The 11,820-nt window shown below is 54.0% G+C and overlaps 2 protein-coding genes across 2 annotated transcripts; both read right to left on the reverse strand.

Moving 5' to 3' along the window:
- Positions 1 to 1,265: 1,265 nt before the first annotated feature.
- On the reverse strand, positions 1,266 to 8,224 carry PG997_008542 (uncharacterized protein; the record flags this gene model as incomplete). Its single annotated transcript, XM_066812857.1, has 6 exons — positions 1,266 to 1,322; positions 1,382 to 4,948; positions 5,086 to 7,109; positions 7,172 to 7,567; positions 7,620 to 7,819; positions 7,872 to 8,224. The coding sequence occupies 6 exons, from the start codon at positions 8,222 to 8,224 to the stop codon at positions 1,266 to 1,268; spliced, it is 6,597 nt and encodes a 2,198-aa protein (XP_066668199.1).
- A 1,354-nt stretch (positions 8,225 to 9,578) lies between these two features.
- PG997_008543 (uncharacterized protein) lies at positions 9,579 to 11,032 on the reverse strand (the record flags this gene model as incomplete). Its single annotated transcript, XM_066812858.1, has 2 exons — positions 9,579 to 10,769; positions 10,862 to 11,032. 2 exons carry the CDS (start codon positions 11,030 to 11,032, stop codon positions 9,579 to 9,581), a joined length of 1,362 nt encoding a protein of 453 aa, XP_066668200.1.
- Between the last annotated feature and the right edge of the window lie 788 nt (positions 11,033 to 11,820).

Raw genomic sequence — 11,820 nt, forward strand, 5'->3', positions numbered from 1 at the left:
TAATGCAGCCAAGCCTCCAAACGCAATGTGTGGATTTTCTCGGCGACGATATATTGGCGCCAGATTGTAAGAAGCGCGCTTCCTCATCATGACCTTCCAAGTCCAGCGACTACTTCAGAAGTGTCTGGAGATAATGCCATTGGTAGAGAGGGTGATGAACAACAGGACTAGTGCTCACGGCGCGGTAAGTATACCGAAGATATCGAAGGGATTACAACCATCGAGTTCCTCTTGGGAGATGGGTTCAAAAAACACCTAGCTCGCAGCCAGTCGGAACTCCAAACAGGGACACTTATACTACGTGGGAAAGGTTCCAAATTGTGTCGAAACCCAACAGGCATACCACGCCAAGTCCTAAAGGGCGACAGCCACATAGCAAACTGGGAGGTCCAACCACCAGCATCGTGCATGCTGATCCAGCATCTCCAACACCGGACAGCGTTATAGCGAATAGAAGATCCAGATTCCGTCGACAGCCGACGTTCGAGCATTGAGAATGTGGCCCACCCCAGCAACATAGCTTGGAAGACACGAGCATCACGGAATAGGAAGGACCATCAGGTAGGAGGACTCATGAGAAAAGAGAATCACATGAAAACGTGAGCAGACCGGGTTTCCTCGACTACATGCACCCACATACTGGCCAGCATTGCATTTCATCCCCTTGTGTACTAACATAGCAATAGTTGGCTGGGACCTTGAAATCGGCTTACGGACAATTCTGAGTGTATTTGAAGTTACTGGAGTGCGACTTGAGACTCTATTTCGCGTCATTGCCGGGCCGCTGATACAGCCTTTATTACATGAAACGACCATCTTCGACTTGCTTGAGCCTTTGGTCAAGCGATGGCTTCACAGTATACGAAAAGCACAGGATCAAAGAACACACTGAACACGAATACACAGAAAATCGATTTATTAACTATATACAACGTACATATACATATATACCTAACATACAATAAACGTAACGCATAACCCCCAACCCAACGCAACACACACCCACGCACACAACGCCGAATAACCCATGCAATATACATATACGTTTGAATCATCACTCATGGGTGGCTTGAGCCATATAGCGTCTAATGCCGATTTGCCTATTCTACCTTGGGTCTTTGAAAATGAACCCAATTTTACACCGGTTTTACGTGACTATCTACCATTTCATCCATCTCCTTTTTTTTATACGCCGTAACAACAGGAAACAATGAAGATATAGGGTTCGAAACATGGCCTCGCGCCAAACAAAAAGATAAACGATCTTATGAGGACATGACCAGAGCCAGCAGAGCCATGCGACAGTACAGACCGTATCTCATCTGTAAAAATTAAGTCAGCATGTTTTGATACGTGGGGATAATAATGGGGGCAGACTCACCTGTCGGAAATAAGCGGCTCTCTGGTCGAAATCGACCTCCTCCGCCACTTCCTCGTTTCTGGGCAGCGGGTGTAGAACCACCATGCTGCTCTTGGCATGCTTCAGGGTTCCGTTGTCAATGCGGTACGAGTTCTTGACACGCTCGTACTCCTCGACACTTGGGAACCTCTCCTTCTGAACTCGGGTGCAATACAAGACATCGCTGCGTGCCAGGATCTCCGGCGTCAGCTCCTCAGACTCGCAGAGAAGTTGGCCCGAGGAGACCAATTGCTCGCGCACCTTGGGCGGCAGGGCAAGCGACTTGGGAGCAACCAGCTGGACTTGTACCTGGTAGTGCTGGAGAAGGTATACCAGGGAGTGGACGGGGCGTCCGTATAGCAAGTCGCCGACGAATGTGATCGTCAGACCTTGCACAGTCCCGAGCTCTTCACGGATGGTGAAGAGATCCAGGAAGGCCTGAGTGGGGTGCTCCTTGCTACCGTTTCCGCCGTTGATCACAGGGACAGGGCTGAACTTCCTAGCCACGTCCACACAGCTCTCTTCAGGGTGACGCAGAACAATGGCATCCGTGTAGCAGGCCATGGTTCGGATAGTGTCCTGGAGCGTCTCGCCCTTCTTCACCGATGACTGCCCGGTGGCAATAGGGATGACTCGTCCACCAAGACGCTGCATAGCAGCATCAAAAGAAGCAGAAGTACGCGTCGAGGGCTCGTAGAACAGGGTCGTAAGAACCCGGCCTCGAAGCACATCCAACACGCCCTCACGCTGAACTCCCAGGCGCATCTCTTGGGCGACAGTGAAGAGCAGATGCAGATCGGAGCGCGAGTACTGAGTTACAGAGAGAACATGGCCGTTCTTGAAGGACGATGGCTGTCTCAGTAGCGACTTCAGGGAGTTGAACGAAGGCTGTTGCATAGAAAGGGGCAGACCAAAGTCATCGCCTAGACCAGTGCCCTTGCGAGCACCATCCGACAACGACTCGAGTGGCTGCTGCCTCGAGAATGGTCTCGGGGAGTTGAGGAGAGAGTCACCTCTCAGACGCTGGCTTTCACCGGTCAAGGCTAAGGGATGCGACGCAGGCTTAACTGCAGGAGACATGGGTGGCGGCGGCATGCTACCATGCGTCGACATATCCTTACCAAGTGGTGAGATTGGCATCATATCACCATCAAGGCAGACCGTCTCGTCGTTGAATGTGACGCGCTGAACAGCGCCACGCATGGTACGACCAGCGAATGGTGACCAGGACGTGGACGATGTCGGCACAGTGTAGGGACGGTCAATCTCCACTTCGACCACGGTGCCTACTTGCTCATGGAGCTCGAAGATCTGCTTGGGGTTGTCATACAAGCGAGTCTTGATATCATCAACCGTAAGCCTGCCCTCAGTCACCGAGGTCAGGAGCAGTGGAAGAGCATCGGCGATTCCAAATGAAGGATCGACAGACGCATCCTTGCCTCGAGCCAACTGATACGGGAGGCTTCCAACGGAGAAAACGTCAATGGTACTCAAGTGGTTCCACAGAGCCTTCTGGTCCTCTGGGGTCGGGAGACCCGAGCAATCGGGGCAGTCCTTTTGGGACAGGTAGAGTGAGAAGATTGAGACGTCACAAGTGACGTTTAGACCCTTTGCCTTGCTCAGAGCGATGATCCGGATGTCCTCCTTGGTCGTCACACTGGTGACATGAATGCGTCTGCTATGCAGGCTGGCAAGCAGCAAGATCGAGGCAAGGTCCGTAGTCTTGGCATCGGTCAGGATAGGCTTGTGGGTGGGCCAAGAGTCAAAGTGCGCAGTGACTGCAGCAACCTTGCTAATGTTGTCGGACAGGTGGTTGAAGGGGATGAAAAGCGATCCAACCTCGGCTGCGACGTGGCTGATTTGATCAGCATTCTCTGAAGTGGCGCTCACAGAGTAGTTGAAGTCGCAGTAGGCACCGCCCTTGCTGTTGTGCTGGGCAAGCTTCAATGTCTTAGCATCGGTGATAGAGCCTTCGATGCCCATGGGCATCACACGAATCATAGTGAAGCCCGAGGCAATGGAAGCCTTAGTCACAGCCTGCAGATCATGCTGGCCCTGAGAGACGATACCAGGGACAAAGGCGGCAATGTTGATGAGACCAGGCAGGACGATCGTTCGATGGCTAGTCTGGTAGTCACGGGTGCCAACATCGAGGTCAAAGTGACGTGCAAGAGCCTCAACGAGAATCTTGGCATTCTTGACGTTGGTGACAAGGGGAACCTGGTAATCAACCGCCATTCGTCGGGTTTGGTAACCCTTACTCATGTAGTTGGCCGGTCGGCGGTACTTGTTGTTCGATGGAAGATTGATGTAGAGATCAATCATGTTCTTGGCCAGATGCTGAGTCAAGGAGAACTCGTGTCTTTGGTCATCTTCCTCGTTTCCAAGTACTTCGAGGTACTGGACTGGGATGTCATGCTCCTGAAGGAAATCGGCAGTACCGGCAGTGGCGTACAGCTTATAGCCAAGGCGCTGCAGTTTGGCAATGGCAGGAAGCATTTCCTTCTTGTCCTTGTAAGAACCGATTGAGAGAAGAATGTTCTTCTTGGGGATCTTGAAGCCAGTAGACATCAGTGCCTTCAAGTAAGCCTCGTACTTGTCCATACCGAAAGAGGCAACCTCTCCGGTAGACGCCATCTCAACACCCAGCACGGGATCAGCACCCGAAAGACGAGAGAAACTGAACTGCGGCACCTTGACTCCGACACAGTCGGGGGCTATGGTGGTAGGCGGGTACTCGACGTAAGGCAAGCCCATGATTGCTTTGGTAGCCATCTCGATAAGGTCGACACCCATGACCTTGGACACGAAGGGGAACGAACGAGAAGCACGAACGTTGCATTCGATAACCTTGATATCGTTGTCCTTCGCGATGAACTGAATGTTGAACGGACCGGTGACGTTGAGGGCCGCACCGATCTTACGTGTAGCTTCCTCGATACGCTCAATCGTCGTTCGCTCAAGATCCTGAGGCGGCAGAATCAGGGTGGCATCCCCCGAGTGAACACCTGCGTTCTCAACGTGTTCCGAGATGAAGTGACCGGTCACCTTTCCATCTCTGGCAACAGCGTCCATCTCAATCTCCTTGGCATTCTCGATGTACTTGGTGATCACGACCGGGTGTTCTCGGGATACATCAGCAGCTTGCTGCAGGTAAGACTCCAAGTCGGCCTCAGAGTAGACAGTGTTCATTGCCGCGCCAGACAAGACGTAAGACGGACGAACCAGCACAGGATAAGTAACCTTTGTGCAGAAAGCCTTGGCTTCTTCAAAGCTGGTCAGCTCCTTCCAGGTAGGCTGATCGACTCCTATACGATCCAGCATACGGGAGAACTTGTAACGGTTCTCGGCTGTGTCGATCATTTCCGGGGATGTTCCGAGTACTTTAACGCCTGATCGGAGCAGTGGGAGCGCAATGTTGTTGGGTGTTTGGCCACCCATTGCTCCCAGAACCCCGGAAGCGGACTCCATCTGGTAAATATCGAGAACAGTTTCGACGTTGATGTTCTCAAAGTACAGCCTGTCGGCCTCATCGTAATCTGTGGAGACCTATTCTCGGCGTCAGTATTCTTCTTCTCCTCCTCGATGAAGTACATCTCTCAGGGAAAAATGTGGACAAAGCTGCAAGTTGCCGCGCCTCCATCACTTTCAATATATGGTCAAATAGGAGGGACTGGGTCACTTACCGTCTCTGGGTTGTAGTTGACCATGATGGTCTTCAAGCCCGATTCACGGAGGGTGCGGATGGCACGCACGGAGCACCAATCAAACTCGACCGACGAACCAATGCGGTAAACACCGGAACCGAGCACCATGACACCGTGGTCCTCGAAGTGAATATCGTGCTCGGAGGCGTTGTAGGTCAGGTACAGGTAGTTGGTGAAGGCTGGGAACTCCGCCGCGACGGTATCGATCTGCTTGACGAACGGCGTGATGCCGGCCTCAAGACGCATGCGGCGGACGGCGAGTTCGTTGGAGTCCCAGAACTTGGCAAGCTGGCGATCGCTGAATCCGAGTCGCTTGGCCTGGAGCAGGAGATCCGGTCGACCGCTGACGTCCGCCGTACCAAAGCTGGACATCTCCTTGGCGAAGTCGGTGAGACCCATGAGCTTGTTCAGGAACCACTTGTCAATCTTGGTAAGCTCCCAGATTCTGTCGACCGTGTAGCCAGTGTGCATAGCGTTGGCGATGGCAAAGAGACGTTGGTCAGAGGGGGTCTGAAGCTCATCATCAATAGACATAAGAGCCTTGGTCTCTCCGAAGCCCAAGTTGTGGAAGTCGATGGCCCTGATGGCCTTCTGAATGGCTTCTTCGAAGCTCCTGCCAATGCTCATGACTTCACCGACACTCTTCATGGACGAACCAAGCTGGGTGGATACCCTGGTGAATTTCTTGAGATCCCATCGGGGCATCTTCACCACAACATAATCGAGGGAAGGCTCGAAGCAAGCGCACGTAACCTTCGTAACACTGTTCTTTATTTCCTTCAGGGGGATACCAAGACCGAGCTTGGCCGCGATGAAAGCCAAAGGATATCCGGTAGCCTTGGAAGCGAGAGCAGAAGATCGAGACAGTCTGGCGTTGACCTCGATGATGCAGTATTCCTTGGAGTCAGGGTTCAGAGCATACTGGATGTTGCATTCTCCGACAACACCAAGGTGGCGAATGACGTTGACGGCGGTAGTGCGGAGCATGTTGTAGTCTTCGTCAGAGAGAGTCTGCGAGGGAGCGACAACAATGGAATCGCCAGTGTGGATACCGAGAGGGTCAAAGTTCTCCATGTTACAGACAGTAATGCAGTTGTCTTGACAGTCACGGACAACTTCGTACTCGATCTCCTTCCATCCCTTCATGCTTCGCTCGATAAGCACCTGGGGACTGGCGGCGAAAGCCTTGTTGCAGAGATCAAGGAGCTCGGGTTCGTTGTTAGCGAAACCACTTCCCAGACCACCGAGTGCGTAAGCAGCTCGGACAATGACCGGGAAGCCAATGTCTTTGACGACACGCATCGCTTCGTCCACACTGCTAGCCGAAGCCGACTTGGCGCACTTCTCGCCAATGGACTCCATGCTGCGGGCAAAGAGCTCTCTGTCCTCGGTGGTGATGATGGTATCGATGGGAGTTCCGAGAACCTTGACGCCCAGCGCCTCGAACTCGTCCTTGAGCTGAATACCAACTTGCAACGCTGTCTGACCACCGAAGGTGACGTAGATTGCGTCAGGCCGCTCGTAGAGAATGACCTTTCGGACAAAGTCGGGTGTGACAGGCAGGAAATAGACCTTGTCGGCCAAGCCCTTGGACGTTTGAATTGTCGCAATATTGGGATTGATCAGGACTGTGTAGATGTTCTCCTCTTTGAGCGCCTTGATGGCCTGACTGCCGGAGTAATCGAACTCTCCGGCTTGACCAATGCTCAGGCCACCACTTCCAAGAACCAGAATCTTCTTGGCGCTGACCTTGGGATGAAGCGCCTCGTTCTCCAAAATAGTGCCCCCAGGGAACTTGACCGGGGCACTGAGGAGGCTCTGGTCGTTGGCGCAGTCGAGGATGGTGTTGATGAATACGTCAAAGAGGAACTCGGTATCCCGGGGACCGGGAGTGCTCTCGGGGTGGAATTGGACACTGAAGTAAGGCTTGCTGACGTGCATGATACCCTCGTTGGTACCATCGTTGGCGTTGACAAAAGCTCCTGCCAGTCGGAGGACAACGACTTGGCATCGACTTCATAACCGTGGTTCTGAGAAGTGATGTGACATTTTCCAGTCACCATACTAGTGCAGGGGATGTTGTGTCCACGGTTACCGAACTTCATCTTCTTAGTCGTGGCTCCAGTTGCGCGTGCGAGCAGCTGGTGTCCGAGACAGATACCGAAGACAGGTGTTCGGTTGATCTCCATGGTCGCGGAGATGTTCTTGATTGTTTGCTCCAAGACCGCAGGGTCACCCGGACCGTTGGAGATGAAGAGACCGTCATATTGCTTTCCAGCTTCGGTGGAGAAGTCGTAGTCCCAGGGGCACACCATAACCTCGACACCGCGCTTGAGGAAACACCTGAGCTGGTTGAACTTCATTCCCACGTCGAGGCATAGCACCCTCAGATTCCGGCCTGAAGGGTGTTTCAGGGCTTTCTCGGGCTTGGGCGAGTACAGCTTGGCGGTTTTGATAGAAACTAGGCTAGGGTGAGTCAAGGTCTGTGGATATCTTCAGGGGGGCAAACTTACCCTCAGCGACAAGGTTCTTCTCGTTGGGGTTCACCCACTCTACCTTCTCGAAATGTGACTCCCAGCTGTCTTGGCTGATGCCCTTGGGGCTCTTGGTCATGCCTGGCTTCTCCAGCAGCAAGCGGCCGAGTGTGCTTCCATTCTCTCTGAGCTTCTTGGTCAGAGCTCGGGTGTCGACACCGTAAATGGCGGGGGACACCCTGCTCCTTGAGCCATGTGCCGAGGGAGGAGGTGGCAAGATAGTGGGAGTACTGTTCGCCGGAGTAGGAGGCTATGACCATACCAGCGACGTGGATCTGGCTGGATTCGAAGTATTCGGGGAGGTCGCCGAGAAGCTCGTCGATCTGCTCTCGGGAGGGAACACCGTAGTTGCCGACTTCGGGAAAGGTGATGACAAGGATCTGGCCACGGTAGGAGGGGTCGGTGATGGACTCGGGGTAGCCCACCATGCCGGTCTGGAAGACCAGCTCTCCGGCGATGCTCTTCTTGGCGCCGAAGCTGTAGCCCTGGTAAACGGAGCCATCTTTGAGCTCGAGGCACATGAGACCCTCATCGTTGTCACCGACGACCCGCGCAGTGGCGGGTTGGTGGAATACTGCAGCCATTGTTTCTGCCGTTTGAACCCGGCGGTTGGATTCGATTGGTGGGCAAGAAAAGACAAGACGCAGACAGGGGGAGAGGGAACGGCCCGGGTGAGACAGGGCGTGGTAGTGAAAGTCACTGACGCCGATGCACCTCAGCAGCGCTCGAGGGAGGGGTGAGCTACCTGGGGGCCGTATGTGCGCTTGTAGATCCCGAAATATCAGATGGTCATAACGCCGCCGTGTTGGGTTTTGCTATCTCCAGGGCACAGGGGCTTTCTGGGGAGAATAAAATAACAAGAAAAAAAGGAGGAGGGAAAAATTGGCTGGCCAGGGCGTGGTATATCTACCTACGACAGGAGCTTGTGAACGACCTCCAGAACTTTTTTTTCTTCGCACCTCCCCGCAACGGCAGCGGAGTGGGGTGATAGCCCCGATCTACAAGCATGGGACCAATGAGACTCTGCACGACAACGACCGGCGATTCATGAGGCAGAGGCTAGACGACAGCCAGCCGGGGTCTTGCAGGTGGGATGGAGGGGATTGTCCTATCAGCTGTCGAGGACTAAACCCTTCTGTAGCCGGTTCGGGACTGGCAGCACGCATTTTCTTTCAAGTACTTTTTCATTTTCTGCAGGTGCTGTGAGGCTGGGTGCATCTCTACTGTAGGTGCGAACGAGTTGGTAGAACGAGCAGGCGGTGGGCGACGCACAATTGTGGTTGGTTTGGCAGGAGTGCCAAGATGTAACCCAAGCTCTGGGATTGATCGCTGCCATGCAACCCGTACATCAGCGCTGCCCTGCCCTGCCTGCCAGGGCAAAGTCTAACTTTAGACGCAGCCTCAACTCGTCCAAGGTTGGCTCTTATCCTAGTAATAAATCCGAACTACCTTGGGTAGGTACCTACTTACACATCGCCTATCATGTATTCTCAGGGCTATATAACACCATAAAGCTTCGAATCGAGACTCGTGCTGATGCCGCTGTCGCATGCCCCAAACATGGAGCCCGCCCGATAACCGGAGATGACGTATTGCGGAGCACGAAAAAAAGTGCCGTTTGAATATTGCGTGTGCGCTACCGATGTATGATTGAATTGATGGGACTGGCCCAGTTGATCCATAAGTCGAAAGAACCTTAAATGCATGTATGTGGTATCACTCCTCAACCTCACCAAAAGCAAATAGGTAGATGCCAGTGTCCGGGACTCAGGGTCGCATAACACAATGCACTTCTTTTGAACAGATATGCCCTCCCATACTAAGATTATATGGTGTTATACCAAAATTGCCGGTAACGTAATAGCACTACAGACTTTTCAAGCAAAGTGACTCCCTCCAGCCGCCCCCTATTCACCCTCCCTGCCCTCCCGACTCCATCTACCCCTGCAGCTCCGATATAGATTCCAGAGGTTTCGCCCGGCTGCCGGAGCTCGCGTGCTGCGGCGTGACCGGGAAGGGCGAGCGGCGTGCCTGCCGGAAGCTTCCCGAGTAGCTCGACGGATCCGAGACGCTCGACCTACGGCTGTCCCGCATACCACTGCTTGCATGGTGCTCGGAAAGAGGGGGAGGAGAGTTTTTGCTATCGAAATATCCCGTTTGCACACCCCCTCCCGCGACAAGAAGCGCGGCTGGGTCCGGCGACGATGACGACGACGAAACGATCGCGGTCGACTCGTCGGCCGCCAGTCCCGGCTTGAACCACTCCTCCGCGCGGTGCCCGGGGCCGGCGGCGTCCCTAAACATCGATGCCGCCGGTGCTGCTGCCGGGTCGGGGCTGTTGTTCCAGGAGGGAGGTGGAGGAGCAGCAACAGCAGCAGCAGCAAGAGGCTCGCGTGTTGGTGCTACAGGGCCATCGGTGGTGAGCGGTGCTTTTGCGGCCGCTTCGGCTTCGGCCTCCGCCCCTGCGGCCGCACCTCCGCCGGTGGATGCCCTGTGGTGTCGGCGCCGCATGGTCGCGGCAAGGAAGAAGATGGCGCTGCTCAGCAGTACGGCAAGGATCACGCCGACGGCTATACCAGCTTTCGCGCCCGCGGACAGGCCTTCTTGGTCCGGCGTTGAAGTATCCTTGGCTGATACCGTAACATCCGTCAAGAACGCAGCAGAGCTAGTACTAGGCGCGTTCGTCACGATGACGGAACTGGGTCGGGTGGTTGGTACGCTTATTATGATGGTAGTGTAACGTGGAGGGACGATGCTGGAGCTGCCTGCCCGGGGAGGCGACGATTTCGCAAACAAGAGGGAGGGTTCATGGTCCTTGGCGAACAAGATGGTCTGCCCCAGCGCCGTGGGCAGCGTAGCCACGGCCTCGATGGTGGGCTTCTGGCGGAACAGGCCCTGGTAGTCCGGGTCGGAGCAGGAGCACGGCGAGGGGACCCCGTCATCTCTATTTTGTCTTTGTCGCCGGGGCAGCCGGCCCATAGCTCGTCGGGCTTGGAGCCATCGTCCGAGTCCTGGCACCGCACCAGGCCGACTATCTGTTGGTCGGCGAACTTTCCCTTGTGGGGGCAGGCCCCAGCGACGCTCCCAAAGCCCGGATCCGTACATCCCGCTATGTAGGTCGTGCCCCCGCTATTGCCTATAGTAGAGTGAGTGCCGTGCGTATATATAGGCAACTATGACGGCTTGACGCTTGCTGGAAGAGAAGGGGTTGTAAGGATCACCATACCATCGGGGTGGAAACAGACAGAGCCCTCCAGACAGACATCGCCTTTGAGGCAACAGGTATAAGCGGCATTTGCCGCGTTCCCACATGGAATAAACGTGTCTGCCGCCTTACGGTTCGTGGCAAAGTAACATGTGCCGTTGGAGATGACGAGGTCAATATCACTCATGGTTGTCCTCGACACGGATTTACACACCTATGTCGGTTCTTCAAAATACCCTACTCAGTGAGTGAAGGACATTCGCAAACGTATGGCAGACAGATGGGCACCGCAAAGTCACAGAGACCAAATTTTACACGTCTTACGGACGGGACTGAGAAAAGAATACACGGGGTCAAGTAACCGTTGGTTTGGTCCTGCGGGACATCCTGGGGGCCGAACCAACCCTTACGTCGTTGTGTATTGCCCTGTGCCGGAATGGGACAAGATCGTGTCTCTCGCAGGGACGTCCTATACACCAAAAGCAGAGTCAAGGTCGATTCTTCGTTTATACGACTTGCGACCATTTGGCAGCTGATCAGGTATTCCAGTGCGTACAATCGAAGTATGATTGATGCGGCTATTGATTGAAATTCAGCCTTTTCTCCTACAGTCGGGATCCGTGTGTCGCACTGCATTTTATTCCGAACATGGAAGTCTCGAGAGAACCCGATTGCTCCACGTCTAGGTCCCTCTCGTATCGCTGCTAATATCCGACCATGGCAAACCGGGTTCGAAAAAGTCGGGGGCCACTAAGAGTACTGCAAGGGATCAATCAGGAAGCAAGGCAAGGCATCATGGGTGCAAATTCCCTGCGGATCAGTGTCGCTTCAGCTGAGCGACCAGAATTACAATCACAATGGAACATTCACGGAAGAGGTCTTTGACTTGATTTTGTGTATTGACTTTTGATTCATTGTTGGCTTTCTATTCTATCTTGGGGTATGATGATAGTCTAGTGTATGGTTGATCCATAA

The sequence above is a fragment of the Apiospora hydei genome (assembly GCF_038363865.1).
Source record: "Apiospora hydei strain CBS 114990 chromosome Unknown utg000006l_segment0_segment0, whole genome shotgun sequence".
In the NCBI taxonomy this organism is placed as follows: domain Eukaryota; kingdom Fungi; phylum Ascomycota; class Sordariomycetes; order Amphisphaeriales; family Apiosporaceae; genus Apiospora; species Apiospora hydei.